Raw genomic sequence first — 16100 nt, 5'->3', positions numbered from 1 at the left:
CCCCCCCCCCATATCTCCCTCTTCCTTCGCGCTCTGCTTGGCACAGCGACACGTTATTATCAGGGTTTATGGCATTGAATATTAATGATCCCCATCGGCGAAAACAGACTGCATGGCGTTTCTGTTTTGCGTCGCGCGATAATGACGCTTCTTTCTCGCGAGAGACGTCAATGTCTCTTCCGCGCGGCTTGCGTCGTGCCGACAAAGGCGACGACAAGTCGCGCATTCTCGTCGCGTGTTTCAGCGTTAAACGCAACCGACCGCTCGCTCGCTAGCGCGAGCTTCATTTGTCTAATACAAAGATCACGTTCCACGTCAACGTGACATGGAAATCAGATGGTCGCCGAACGCGTCGGAGTGTCGAAGACGACCGATCCAGTCGGGGATCGTCGGACTGGCCGTTTTCACGCGACGCGAAGAGCCCCGATCGCGAGGAAAGGTCGCTGGCAGCGCGAGAGAGAGGGAGAGAGGAAAGCGAGTCTCTCCCTCTCTCTTCCCCTCGCTCTTGTTCTCTCTCTCTCTCTAGCAACAGGAAAATGCTTCGCACGCAGGGAACACCTGTTGTATGCGACGCCCACGTTCGGAGTCGATCGTTCGCTCGCTCGCCTGCGTCGCCCATCGCATCTGTGTGGATATTAAATAGGCCTTTAATCGTACGCGCGTTCCACATTAATTTCGGTGAGTGTGACAACATATCGAATCTATCTCGTTTCGATATTGATATTCAACGTTAATGTTTAACGTTGATATTATCAGCGTCGTCTAATGCAGCATCGCTGGATATTCCCGTCGCGGGAACAACGGGAAAATAAGTTGCACGGGTCTGGTACAAGTAATGATGCGCTATTTCGAACGTTTGGGAAATTACTCGAGAGAAATTACGAATCATTACGTTGTGTGTTACAAAGGGAAAGCGTACTATTACTATTATTATCCGACTCACCTTCGCACTGGTGGATGCAACCGTGTCTAAAAGAGAAAACGCGTTCGTAGCTTCGTGACGAAGAGAACTTCTCCGTTCGTATTTGCTTCGTTCAAGATTGCGAGTCTGCATCTCTCTCTCTCTCTCTCTCTGTAGATCTGAATCGCACCTATAATTAATTTCAAGTAAATAATTGTTTCTTCTTATGTCATTGTAACGTCATCGTGGGGGATAGCCTTGTTTACGGAGAGGCACTCGCGCGTCTGAGAAACGCGAGCGTTCGCGAACCGAGAACAACACACTTGGTGGTATCGCGATTTACACGACGACGTCGACGATGACGAACGTTCGCCGTTCGAGAAGATATGGAGGGAGCTCCGTTTTCACTCGCACGGTGAATGAATATAGCGACGCTATGGCCGCGACGCAGCAGCAGCGGCGATCGAGCGGGTTCGATCCATCGATCCCCATCGGCTCTGTCTGTGTCTGTCGGTCGCGCCCGTGTGTAGGAAACGTCGTCGCGCTGCGGTCAACGAACGAAAACAGCGCGTCGAGGAAGATTTACGCGCGAGTTGTGCATCGCGCAATACCGATGACGACGATCACGTTCGTCGAATCGAAAGCTCACTCACGGAATTGAATAACGATGATTCGTCCCTTCGGCGCGCACTTCCTCCGACGAGCGAGAGTCGGAGCTGACATTTGCGCCGCTTATAAACAGCGGATATCTCGGTAACCTTATCGAGCCTACAAAGGCATTAATAATATTTTGCGTAATAGAGAGACACGCGGTTGTCACGATGCGTATCTCGAATATCCGAGAGTGGTGTACGGCTGTCATCGCGCGCACACGAGATTCCGAATTAATTGACCCACGTTCGAGAGTGCAAATGTCGGCTCGCTGCTTTCATTCGCGGCGGAACGGGTTCCCCTTTAACGGGCGATCGATCGATTCGCACGTTGGCCACACGAGCCTTCCGTATTTTGTATACGAATCAGATAACGCCGATAGTCGCGTGCGTCCGCGCGACTTTCTTCCTCTTCGCTGATACATTAATAATTTCGCGCGATCGACGACGACGCGCGCGATTAATATACGCGATGCGGATTGCCGCTCGGCCGATTAGCGGCGCGCGCCGAGACGCGCACGATTTAATTGGGTTAAACGGGGAGCCACGCGAGCGCGGAATATCGGATTCTTTCGCGGATTCGCGCCTCGTCGCGATTCTAGGATATCTCAGGAAACACTCGCGAGATTGGACTCGCGCCCGTCGAGTCAAAACACGTTCCAATTTTACGAGGATCATGTCTAGACGAGCGCGCGCGCACACGCACGGTCCGTGGCCTCTTACAATTTTAAAATCGAACACCCCTTTCTCTCTTTCCCTTCCACTCTCGTCTCGTGAAATTGTGACGGGGGAAATTAATACAAGATCAAGCTGTCGACAAATAATCGACGGGGGAGAAGTCTCGAGCCGGGGAAAACTGCGAGGGATCGTGATGTCCGTTACGATCAGCAGAGAGCTTTCAATCAGTCTCGAGTATACAGGAAATATTAATATCAATTCAAGATAGTCATATTCTCATATGCAGGGTGGGGCGAAGAAACGGGTGATATTAGAAAGCCATTTATAAATTTAAGGAATTATATTTCCAAAGCATGTTATTTGCCGCTCCATTGCTCCATAACTAAATGGAAAAGTGCTTGGCGGTAAGTGAACGCACGTATTCATTAATCTATAACTTAGTCCTGCCCTAATAGTAGTGGAGTAAATCGATTTTTAAAGTCGCTCGTATTTTTCACCCAGCTCTACTTATTACGAGAATATATAATCCTGTATAAAGACTACTTGTTCGTAAATAAAGAAATATTTCATATAGTATCACTAAAAATATATTCATCCTATACGAGAATAATTTAAAGGAAAATACTGAATATATAAAAGAACGTTATCTTCGAAGATATAGATTAAGATATAGAAAAGAACGATATCTTCAAACAAAGAATAGTGTCACTTTGATGATATCGCTTTTTCTATCCAATATTTTTCTCTGACAATTCATAAAAATGACTCTTGAATAACAAGGATATGATATTTTTAGTGGAACTGTAAAGAATTTTTTCGTGTATAAGAGCAAGTTTTATCATCACATAAAATTATATATTTTTACTTATACACGAGAATGTGAATCATAAATTTGTACTAATCTTTTTTCCACGTACAAATACGAAATCACGTGTCGACGTTTCCGTCCAAAGACGAATGGCTCTCATAGAGTCGCGATAACGCGTCTATTAAGACCTTCCGGATCGCGCGCGCGGAAATTGAAATTCCACGTTGGTCGCGCGATGCGTCTCGCGAATTTCTCTCTCCCCGATGATTCCTTCCGTTCCTTTCCTCCCTTCGTGACGCATATCGCCATCGATTCCGCGGCATTTACGACGTGGAAGCTAAAGAACCTTACTTCCGAAGCTGTGTTCCCCTCGCACGTAGCCGCGTAACCCGCGCGCGCCACGCAACACACGTACACACACGTACGCACATTTAACACTTGTGCTCGAGAGAGGCACGACAGAAACTTTCCCCTCGTAAAACGCACGATATCGCGTAGCTTCTTTCGCGAAGGCAATGGATCGCCCCGTTCGTTCTTCTCGCGGCCGACCCACATAGCGAGTTCCCGCGGCTGCCGGTGTAATCGCGAATAATCGCCTGCGGTGAACTTGGTAATTAAAGGGGTATTCTCATTTGAAACGTCGTTCTGTAAGTGTAGGTTTTTGGACTTTTTTTTTTCTCGAAAAAAAAACTATGAAACATACAATTCTGAAGTTTCGTACAAATATTTATCTATATTTTAGCTGTATATAGTAATTTCTACACATTATTATACTCAATACTAATCAAGTTATAAATAATTTTGTGCAGTATCGAACAAAAGATTTGCTTGCACTATCGCCACGATTTTGGACGTTGAAGACTTTTGAAATAAAAAAAAATGCGAAAAATTATTAAACTATAAAACTTGTGGCTATCATTCCTACCACGTTGCAGAATAAAAATTTATTTTTGACAAAACGGCACGACTTAAAGGAGGAAAGTCGATTTTCGGCCAGTTTTTTCAGCTTTGGGAGTTTTTAAAGATCGAAATATTAAAGATATTGACCTCATCGTGGCGAAAACGATAACCACAAGTTTATAGTTTAATTATATTTTTGTCGTTTTGTATTCAGAAGCTTGCAACGTCCGGAATCGTGACAATTAATCTTTTACGTTCAACGCTAACAAAATTACTGATTATTAATATAAAATTTTATTAATATTGAAGATATAATATATACAAATTATACAGTATATAGTTAAAGCATAAATATGTCTTATAATAAAAAAAAAAAGTTCTAATAGTCACTTACCAAACGATACGTTCCAAATGAGAATAGGAGAGATCAGAGCTAGCTGGCCAAAAGGGTAAATTGGCTAATTGATTATTTCCTTTGTTTTCTAACAGACACTTAAGGATTTCTTAACCATCTTCGACACGCATGAAATCTCTAGTTGTTCGATTCTGTGATCTGTTAGAAAATAGCAGAAATAATTGATTATCCAATTTACCCCCTTAACCAATTAGCCCCAGTCTTCCCTATCCCTTAAACGGACGGCAAAATAGATTTCGACTCTCGAGTGTTACAAGTCAACACGTTGTTAAACCGACCCGATTCTAGTCACGTGGACAACTCCGAATTTTCCTCTTTCATCTTAATCGATTTTTACGGATTACAGAGCGGTAAAAATTGTGCGACGGAATTATCTCTCGCTGCCGAGGGATGAACTTTTCACGTGGAAAACCGGAGAACATTCTGTTGCTTCTGTTTCGTCGCGACCGAAATTTTCTATTCATGGGTTATTCGCGCGGACGTGGCGCACGCTCGCGATGACACACGCGTTGCGGATGTAAATGCGCGCGATGTTTGTTGATACTTTCGCCGCTCGCCCGGTGTAAATTTATGCAGTGCGCGCCGACGTTCGTATCTACACGCAGCGGGTCTTTCCTTTAAGAATTCAATACCGCGCTACGCACGATGACATACCGAGAGCCCGGCTTTACGCTCCGTTCTCGTTCGCCCGTATCTGAAACTCGTTTGGCGCTCCGCGTGTGCGTGCGTGCGTGCACGCGCGCGCATGCGTGTGGGACCGAGGCGTATTATTAGACACGGCGATGAAGTGTGCAAAACGGTGGCAAATTTCGCGGGAAAACACGAAAATAGCGGTGCGTGCGAGGGCGAGAGAAACGTGTCGGCCTTCTCTCTCTCTCTCTCTCTCTCTCTGTCTCATTTTTTTTCGGCTTCGTTGATTTTTCCCTGCCTTTCTCTCGCCTCGGCGCGCACCTGACACACGAGCTCGTTGACCGGAGCTTAATTCGGTAGAAAACGCCCGTCGATTACAAACCAGGCGTATACGCGCTACGTAGTGACGAATTCATCGATTTCTGCGGAATCCGTGACGAAAGCCGCGCGTGCCGGTGATTCCGTAACTTGTCTATTTCAAGTGAACCGAGTGATTCAACTTCACATTCCTCCTTTCTTTAGTACAGTTTTAAAGGGGTAAAAATCGGATTTTTTGTTCATTTCTCTCACGAATTGTTACGGTTTCTCGCCGTGGAAAAATTGAAAGAAAAAAAGAAACAGGTCTTTAAACTCCAATTTCGAGTATCGTTGAACGAGCGCACCATCATTATTATGCCGCGTTATTATTCTATTATGTCACAACGGGAGAGGAGGAGGAAGGGAGGGAGACTTGCAGGGAATTATATCAAATGTGATATCATCCTTTCCCATTGTCGTAACGACAAAGTCACAAGCGGTTTCGCGCAGCAAAGCTAGATGAACGTCGACTCATCGCGATGACGGTCAGACTTTCGGTGTAACGCGGAGCGAAAGTGCAGGTAACCGCGAAGGTTTCGGTAAATTTCATCACGAAGAAGGACGAAAGGAAGGATGGAATGTGTCCACGACCGCTGCCGTTATTGTCGTCGTCATTTACCGCACACGGGGACTCTCGTGGCCGCTCGTGTGTCACTCTGCGCGGCGCTGTATGGTCTTGCGGCGATTTCCGCGAGCGCGCCGCCGACTTATCGCCGAGCCGTAAAACCGCGAGTGTTGTATGAACCGCCACGTGAAAAGTCGCGGAGGCGTGGCGACGTCGAATTTAGATTCTTGGCGCCTACTCAACGAGAGAGAAATAAACTCTCGGCGGACAGGTAGGTAGGCAACCAGTCAGTCAGTTAGTCAGTCAGTCAGTTAGCTAGTCAGTCAGTCGGCCGGTCGGTCAGTCAGCTGTACAGAGAAGAATATCATTTTACTGCTAAGCAACTAAGTTTACTCTCCTTCTTTTAAGTAATGATTATCTTCAACAAAGAATATTCTCTTCGTACAAATAGTCTTGAACTGTACTCATCACAAATTTGAGAAAAGCTCACTACCACTCACTCGGAGGAAGAATTTATCCTCTTTTCAAGAATATCACAAAACTTTATCAAAGAAAGATTGAATTCGGTTAATTGGAATGAGCAAACCGAAGTTTCTTCAAGTTACATTAACATTCTTGAATGAAATACCAAACTTTCTAAAATTCAGTATAGATTTCGGATTAATTTCATGCTCGTGATGAATTTATGACGTATTCGCGGATGTATAAACTTATGAAATATTTGAAACAAACGTTCACTTGAGTGCAGTACCGTATGTTTCTGTGTGTAGTCAGTCAATTAGTCAGTTATTTAGCCAGTCAGTCAGTCGGTCAGGTAGTCGCATTTTTCGAGAGAAAGAGAACACGCGGGCTGGACGAAAGGAAGAGAGAGAGAGAGAGAGAGAGAGAGAGACAAACGGGGGATAGGTTGCGCCGTTACCGTCGCACGAAGAAGGAAGGAAGGAGGTCGGCCGGCGAGAGAAAAAATGCGCAGCGCTCTGCCTCGAGTCGTCGAACGTCGCTGTCCATCGCTGACAGCACCGGTTAGAGAGCGTTGATCGATGGCGAGGTGTATCGCGCGATCGTTAGATTCGAGACGACTCCCGGTCGGAGCCACGATCGAGATCGTTAACCCTAAGCGCCCCCTCCCTCCCTCCACCCGCCGGACGACGCGGTGTATTGCGTTATTTCCGAGAGATAAAAATCCGTTGACTAATTCCATAATAGCCGGGTGTGTCGGATAGCAATTTCCGCGAGTCAACGCTACAAAGTGCAGCGTTAAATTACTAATAATACTACGCCATGATTCCGGTTGTGAGCGCGCGATTTCTATGATTTATTCGCGAACGCGCGTAACTCCGGCCAAGATTTCTCCGTGAGGACGCCAGAGAGAGAGAGAGAGAGAGAGAGTAATATCGACGAAAAGATTGGAGAGTATTAACGGTTAAGCAAGAGCTCGCACTGTGAATGTGATACTCCGCTCACGCGACACGTACTTATTCATAGTTAGAGCTCGATCGCCGCTGGAACTTCCCACTCGCTTCTCCCGTTTCTCCGGATTCTTTCCTCTCCTTCCTTCCTTCCTTCTTTCCTTCCTTCCTCCCTTCTTTTCTTCCCCGTCTCGCCTGCGGTATTCAGTATCTTGACGCGCGCGCACACGTTTCAAGCGGACAACACTTTCATTATTTATTCCAATCGAATGTCATGCCGCGCTGTGCAGCAACCGCGTGCCACACGATGACTGTGCCAATGCGGCGCGTTAGTTTCCGGTTCTGGAGAAAAATGCCGGTTCAATCGCGCCGGAGGGTTATAGCCATATCGCGGTATGTCGGATAAATTAGTGAATTAATAATACCTCGCCTTATATGCGCCCGATCGCACACTCGCGATCCGCCTGTGCACGCGTTTGCGTGTGCGTGCGGAGGGAACTAGCCGCAACTTTTCTCTCCGCGCGAATATATACATGCACACTTTCTCGGTCACCCCGAGGAACACGTCATGATTGTCGTGCGCACACTTGTCTATATAGTCTTCTCTCGCATCACACATGCCGCGTTTCTCATAGGGCTTCCGCTCCTCCTGGTCGCTCGATAAGATTTTCGAGTTATCCGCGTGTCGGGTTAGTCACCGGATCCCGCTCATTGGAGCGGAGGCGATAATAATTTCATTGCCCCGTAGAAGACGCCCATGCAACTCGCAGGTTATCCTCGCGTTATCGCCGCGAAGGAGGGGGGAACCCCTTCGTATATCGATATCGTTTTCGGTTTTCTCGCGTGCACGGCAAATTTTCTGTTAAATTCAACACACGTTCTTCACATGCCCCGAACGGTCAACCCAGATTTTTCGTCCTGATCTAACGGATTCTAGGGTGAATATGTTAACAAGCAACACAAGTGGAGTGTATCCAAAATTAACGCCAAAAATACCGTAATATTATTTGTAAGCAAATTTTATGACTTTATGAATAACATTTATGATGTTAAACGTAACTGAAAGAAAGTGTTATTTTTATATATTCTTTCGGTTACACGGATATATTATGCGCATGTGGTATTAGCAGAGTTGGGAAAGTTACTTTTGAAAAGTAACTCGTCGTTACTCGTTATTTACTGAAGAAAGTGATTTGTTACCGTTATCGTTACTTAAGAAGTAACGAGTCGTTACAATTCAAGTTTTGAGGACCCTCTCTTTTTTTTTTTTTTTTTTTTTTAGGGATATGTCAAATATCAATTCAACACAAAGTCTTCTAATAACACAATCACATTGTGTTACATTAACACATAACACGCTATGTTGAGAATTCAACTCGAAACTTCTAAGGATCGATTTTAGCGCAAGAACAAGATATTTTTTATCGTGTAAAAACTGTAATCGTACTCCAACGTGCGTTTGTGTACTTTACCTCGCGAGAGAACTTCGATTTGTCGGACGCCTGAGATATGTAAAGAACGCGTCCGTTCGTGTCTGTGATCGATTTGACGAGATCAATTATTCGTGTCTTTCGATTTCTCCGCATAGCCCGGTGCTAACATCCGTTCATTATAGGTGTGTCCAGCCTCGGGGCTTTAACGGGTGCGACCAAGCCTATACAGTGGCGAGAATGGATGAGAGAGGGACGACCCAACCTGACCCCGCGATCTATATTTATCGATTTACGTCGTCTAAATGTGCCAAATGCCTCGGCACGTGTCCGAATGCCATTTTGATGCGGACCACGTGGTGGTTTGTCTTCGTCTCGCGCGCGTTCCCCCGTCTGTTTCACGATTACGCGTGCTGCAACGATCGCTGGACCCTACGGATGTTGTACGTAGACAGAAATACTCGGCGACAATCCGCGAACGATCCTTCGTTCCTAATAACAAAATAACCCCTAATTTCGAATAACCGATAATAAAAAAATATCCTAGTAACAGGTTTGAGAGATTTTGAGTCGTGAGGAGCCAAAGCACAGAAGCCTGATACATCCGTTCTTTGTCATTCTTCAGGAGCAGTTTTAATCTCGGTTTTAACTCTTTCGTCGCCTTTCTTTATCGCGGTCAACATTATAAACACCCTCAATCGATTACACACGTCCCGTTAAAATTCCGAACAAGCCGAATGCATTTGAATTTATACTATACAGTGACGATACAATCGACCGAATAAATTTTCGCGCACAGCACGCATCGTTTCCCGTGTCGTAACACAATACGCCAGGAGCCGTGTGTTTTAATCAACTTGCAACAGTTTCTCCCCTTAACTTTCCCGAGCCGCGCAATGGTTCTCCGTAACCTTGCGATTGCCGTTGCGTCACAGACAGTCGCGTTTCCGCGGAACTCTCTCCTTTCATCCGGATCCATCATCTTCGATAGATTCGCCGTGGACACCCGCGACGCGACCACCACATATCTATAACGCGAGACGCAGGTCGCCAACGCGCCTTAATCTTCCTCTTCTTCTTCGGCATGCCATTATAATCGCCTTTGGCGTTCGCGGAGTTCTTCTTTGCGCACTGAGCGGCCGAGTTGGAGGCAAGTTCAACATCCCGCTAATGGTTCAGGTTCCTCCACCTCGATGAGGAGCATTCACGAGGTGGTGCTTCGCCACGGAGGCAACGAAAGAAAGAGGAAGAGGGAGAAAAGAGCCGATCGATCCTTCGATCGTGCGCGTCGATAACTCGGGACCTCGGGATCGATGAATCCGCGTCGCGTTCGATTTCCGCGGACCCCGCGAGGTGTTTATTTACCGGTCGATCGGACGAAGATCGAATATGATGCTGATTGTTGGCTCGCAGATCCTGGCATCTCCGGAAGGGGAAACGCTTTTCCTCCGTGTTAAAAAAAAAAAAAGGGAAAGAAAATATAGTTTTAGAAAACCGCTTTCTTCAATTTTTCTTGCTTGGAAAAAGAACTGAGAAAAATCCGTGAAAGTGCTGAAAAATCTTTTGCAATTTCTTTTCATTCGTCCAAAGAGAAAGAAGGAGGAAACCCGGATTTGTTCTGAGCCTTTAAAACTATAAGAGAAAAAGAGAGAGAGAGATATTTAGGGGGGCGATGCAACTACGTCGCAGCGAATTCAAGATCCACGTCTCATCGCGCCGCTGTCGATATTTATGTATGCCAATCGGCGTTCCCAACGTTTCTGCTTAAAAAAACGCGCGTGGAAACTCGAATCTCGATAGCCCCTTTCGCATGTTATCTTGCTACATTCCCTTCCGTCCTATCGCACGTTTATCCAACTCGAGCCGATTTTCACTTTCATAGCGGTTCGTCATACATTTTTCCGATTGTTCAGTAATACCCCGGCAAGTGATCGTTCGCAGATCTTGGCAACGGTTCATCGTCCATGTAATATAATGACGATTTACGTTACTCGCGCTACTACCGTACGTACGTAGAGCAGAGCCGTGCGTTAATTTCAACCGGGGAAGAATGTCGTTCGACGTGACTTTTCGCCGAGAGATGAATTTACGGCTAATAAAGTAACATCGATTAAGAGACAGTGCGAAGGAGGAGGAAGGAACCGGGGAAGGGAAGAGGGAGGGGGCGAGGAGAGTGTCCGCACGGGTCGAAAAGGTTTATGATAAAAGAGAAGAAAAGGAAGCGCGGATGACGTCACGGCAGTCATTCGCGCCACTTAGGCGAAGTCAAGGGATCAATTTACGACGTGAATGGTCAACTACTGCCTCTCCCGAACATTCCATCCTCCCAGCCTCGAAACCTCTTTTCCGCTTTTATTCACCTCTCGCGCCGCGTCCAGATCGCCGACGACGCACGATATCGCGAGTCTTCGACGATCACCGATAATCGATCGAGTCGCGTGACGTCGGTTGAATAACAATAACATACGTTGAGCGGGCAAAGAATCGCCGAGGGATGGACGGAAATGGAAACGTACGCGGCTCCGACTGGCGAAGGAAGAGCGAAATGAAACTCCATCGCGATATACCTAAGTGGAGAGGCAACGATGACGCGCATTGTGTTCGTGTTGTAAAAGAGAAGGAGCGACGTTAGCCTAGTCTTCCTGCTGTGCGTGTCGGTTGTACGGTCGTTGATCTGTCTCCCTTTCGCCCGTGTCCGCATCGAGGAAGATCGACGATCGTCCTTCTTCGCCACATGCGCTTCGTCATCCGCGTTTTCCCCGGGACCCTTCGGCGCTGAGAGCTCGACGAACCCGTACGGAGATTCAATTTTCTCTCATCCGATCGCGATCGTTCCCAACGGCGACGATGAATAAGCTTCGATTTACCGTCGTGCCGCTCGCCAACTCGAGGAATATCGCGTTACTTATAGGCACGTGGGCATCATTAAAAAAAAGAGAGAGAGAGAGGTAAATTATATTGTGCGCGTCGTATCGAGAGGAAATTTCTCTGCCGATGATCTAAATCTAGATCTGAATTCTATATCGAACAGTTGCGTTATATTATCGCTCGCTCGCTCGTGCGCGCGGTTTACATTTCAACGTTGTCCCAGACGACGCTGCGCGCGCGCGCTTGATAAACGAAGACCCGTGACTTATCACGCGACCGATATTTTATTCCCGCTAATCGATCGNGGGGGGGGGGGGGGCGCGCGCGTATAAATCGCGACGGGAACGAGATATTCTCAGCGTGTCTCGTGTTTCGCTGCTTCGGCGGTTTCTGTCATCAATCGCGGCGGCGGAGCACATGTGCAGAATCCACGGTTGCGTATTAATTGCGTCAGTGTTTCGCGCAGCAAGGGGCTGAGAGACAGGGAGAAGGGGAGAGAGAGAGAGAGAGAGAGAGGAGCACTATAAAATTGAACGTGAGCGCTGCTAGTTAACCTTTAAATAGCCAACCGTCAGAAAAATAAATACGATATACGATTTGGCAACGTTTTGGCACGCGTCGCCCCGGCGATCATCGTTGGCAAGGACATTTGACACTTGTCAGAGGCACGAAATTAGATTTTCATTCTTTGGCATTCGGCTGCGCTCTTGAATTGGGATTTCGTGCCTGTAATGCTGCTACCGAGCACCTTCACAGCGCGAAGTTCGCACCGCCCTGCGATTTTTCAGTCTTCGTAGCTTATTTTTGCAAACAAACGCTCGTATAATCAGCCATAAAAAGGTTGTGACGCTTTTTTTTATAAGTCTCAGAACGCATGTTTAATAGGAGAATTTGTTTCTTAGTAAATCTCAGGAGAGACAGTTTGCTTTTGGATACGAAGCGTGTTGCAAAATTCGTCGGGAAAGAAATATATCGCAACCTTTTTGTAACTGCACACAGAATAATATTATTTGTACTGTGAAGAAAAGCAATTACTCGATTTATTTTTCTTCGTTTAAGTAATGTTTATCTTGAACGAAGAATTTTTCTTGATAACGGTATTAAAATATATTCATTATAAATATTAAAATAGCTCTCATCATTATTTATTCAAAAGTAGGACGTTTCTATTCTACATTTTCATATTTCCAGATTCTATATTTCCAAGAATATTATAAACTTTATCGAAGAAAAGTTAAATCCGGTTAATTGGAATAAGTAAACCGAAGTTTTAATTTTGATGTGCTAAATTTACTAGGATAATTGAAGTATTAAATTTGCTAGGATTGAGAATATATTTGGAGTAAATTTGATGCTTGTGACGGACTTATATACTTGCAGATACATAATCTTATGAAATATTAATGAAATATGTGAGACAAGTTACTTAAGAGGAGAAGAATGAATCGAATAATTGCGTTTCTTCGCAATGCAAGTAATATTTTTGTCTGTGTGACCACACCAATTGTGCAGATGTGAATTTGCACGAAGGAAGGACGATCGGTTTTAGGAGCAAGTGTTTTCCCAACGCGATATTGTATCCCGACAAGTTTAACTTTAATCTTTCGATAGCAATTGATAGATTTTATCTGACGATCGCTCGCTACGACGAGTCCATTGCGCGCATCTATTTCTCGCGATTGATAGATACATAATTTCGAGAGCGCGAGATGTTGATTGGAAAAATAAACTTGTCGCGGCGAGATCGCCGCGAGAAGGCCGGTATCGAGAGGCTTTTTGAATCGCGTCTCTTTTCTTTCTTCATCTTCAGTTTCCGTTTACTATTTTTAAGCGTCGCGCAGTTCGCACTCGCCTCTTAACCGGCGGTCGTAAATAAACTCGTCGCGTGTATTTTTGTACCCGGTCGCCAGAAATGACTCGTGCGTCGCCACCGACGAAAATCCTGTTGAAATGCGAAGTAAAAAGACAAAAAGAAGAAAATAACAGAAAGAAAGATTCGAAGAAACAGGCAGCTTGATCGGAGATGAATGGTGAGAACGGGCCGACGTTAATAATATTCGGAGGTCCCCGAGGTGTAAAACGGTAAAGAAAAAAGTTAGTTATCTCCGCAATAAAATAGATTTCTTGCTTTATCTCTCTCTCTCTCGTTTTGTCTTTCTTTTAGCGCACGCGTGCCGCATCAAAATCTTATTATTGGGCATCGGCGGCGAACAGCGAAATCGTTTAGCGCGCTCTTGAACCGCGTCCCTCTCTCATAAACATCCAAGACCTCCACAGGTCAGATGGACTGATGATTCTCCTTTATTCTCTTTCTAGATCAACTCTTGGACACGCGAAAAGAGCGGGTAGAGGGCGACGAAGGGCGGGCGGGGAGAGTCTCGCCGATAAGACGCGGATGGTGATTGTAAATAGTTGGTCGCCGTTTCTCGCGTCGTCATCAGTCACGCACGCACGCGTGACTATTTCCTCGTGGGACGAGGAAGGACGCAGCTCGCGATCTCTCGCGGTGTTGTTTACGTTCGCGAGTCTAGTTTTTGCGAATGTGAAAACTGGTGATAAGTAAAGAAAACGGGTGAGGGAGAGGGGGGGGGGGAGAGAGAGGCCCGGATGGTGCGGCGCGTACGACCGAGCTTCCTCCTCCGCCGCGGTGGATACTAGATATCTCGGTGGATATACTGCTACCTGAGAGTGTGGCATATGGCCCTGGACTATGGTACTACTACTTACAATATGCACCACACGAATCAACTAGGTACGTATCAATGAACGTGTACTCGGCACTGTGTATCGACACTGGTTTCTTTCGGCTGCGTTTTTCCGCGAGCTCCCTTTTCTTTCCTCCATCATTCTCGATCGCGAGGAAATTTCCTTTAGAATTTCAGATCAAACTTCCCGCAGGGAAAGCTTTTCTCGGGGAAAGGAGACTCGGATATTTTATTTTATTCCTTCGTCCTCTTTCTCTCTCTCTCTCTCTCTTTCTCCGTATTTTTCCGATTTTCGTTCTTCAAGTTTTTCGTTTTCGAAGCTTCTCGAATCCGTTTTGATCAATCGCCGATCGATCAACTCTACTCGGTCCGACGTTGATTGTGTTCGAGAGTCCAGTCGTGCTTTTATGAGGGAAGAGAGACTCTGTTATAATACGTCTGCAATACACGTGTAAATATACGAGCGACGTCATTTGTTTCTCGTTGTACTTGAATGCCTCGCGAAATCTTGGCGAAACATCGAGCTACTTATCGTCCTCCGTCTTGACCTTTTAATATTTAAGCGACAACTATTTTTACTTAGCCTCTCTCTCGAGACAAGTTTTCGTTAAGGAAAAGTTGGTCGGCTTAAAGTTCGCTCGACGAAGCGGAAGAGGAGAAGAGGCGGAGCGCGCGCGTGTGAGTTCGCGTTTTAAGAGAGAGAGACCACGTATACAAATGTCATCCTATATATAGCGGGTGTTCGTCTAATCTTAGCAAACCGGCCACCGGCCAGAGAGACGCGAGCAAAAAAAGTTTCTACGACTCTTTTTTCCTTTGTAACCGCGCTGGCTACAATGGGGAGGCGTGTGTGTAGCGTCGTAGCTCAATACGATAAAACCACTTATGGTCGTACCGATTGAGACAAAACCAGGAATTAACACACACGCTTGAATTTTAACGAGCACACGCTCGTACTTTCCTGCGATTCGCGTTCGTCAAAGTATAGTTCGTGAAGCAACGTTGAAATGATATACTTGTCACCGGCCACGTGGCGAGGCGCTTTTAAATTCAAATTAAATTCCAACTGGTTATGACAATAATATTAAGAATTTTTATTAAAATTGAAAATCCTTTAACATACATATTAAATATCGCAGACGCACCGGCAGGAAATTGAAAATAATAATTCAATATGTGCAACATCTGGTACTATTTGCAGCTATTTGTGATTCTCGATCGTCGATACTGGGCGTCGCGCAGAATTGATACGAGCGGAGAAGGGATCGCGCGTCGTCGGGGAAATAACGAAACTGGGGCATCATCCTCTCCGGGGGGTGCTGCCTTTACGGGAATTCGTGTGACACCATAACCTACCGTCTATAACTCACCATAAGCGATCGAGCGACCTGACTTCTTTTCTGACCCAGCTAAAGCGGAGGAGCGTAATTTCCATCGCGTGACGGGACTATCCCGAATCGTTTAATTATGCAGCCGGCGTCGCGCATGCGATGGCAAAACAATTGTAATGGGGTTACAACTGGCGTTCCGAGAAAAGTCGCCTATATCTGGACGAGAGTAATTGACCGTGCGATTACTGATTCACGAGCGGGGGGATTCTTGAATTTTACATACATGCGGTACTCGTACGGACATCTCATTCGCGGAGCATTATTACGTTCGCGTCGTCGCGAATTTATGAAAAACAAGGGGAAGAGGAAACACCGGGCGCGCGAAGCAATTATTCCGCGAATATCCATTAGCGGATAAATTTACGAATTATGACTGGGAAGGATGAAAAGAGC

General features: G+C 46.0%; 1 protein-coding gene across 7 annotated transcripts in view; it reads left to right on the top strand.

The window, feature by feature from the left end:
• The window catches only part of LOC106747522 (histone deacetylase 5), a 114144-nt gene that overhangs the window by 50159 nt on the left and 47885 nt on the right, over positions 1-16100 (top strand). For 4 of the 7 annotated variants that reach the window (XM_014625108.1, XM_014625109.1, XM_014625111.1 and 1 more), the window contains one exon: positions 13928-14363. The exons of the other annotated variants lie outside the window; for them this stretch is intronic. In XM_014625108.1, the coding sequence (XP_014480594.1) occupies positions 14309-14363 (55 nt within the window). In that variant the 5' untranslated portion in view covers positions 13928-14308. The remainder of the gene's footprint in view (positions 1-13927; positions 14364-16100) is intronic. 7 annotated transcript variants of the gene reach the window in all.

This window comes from Dinoponera quadriceps, unplaced genomic scaffold, assembly GCF_001313825.1.
Source record: "Dinoponera quadriceps isolate SergipeBrazil2010 unplaced genomic scaffold, ASM131382v1 scaffold2159, whole genome shotgun sequence".
NCBI classification, from domain to species: domain Eukaryota; kingdom Metazoa; phylum Arthropoda; class Insecta; order Hymenoptera; family Formicidae; genus Dinoponera; species Dinoponera quadriceps.
Note: the sequence above shows the minus strand (reverse complement) of the source record. Positions and strands in the feature narration are given on the sequence as shown.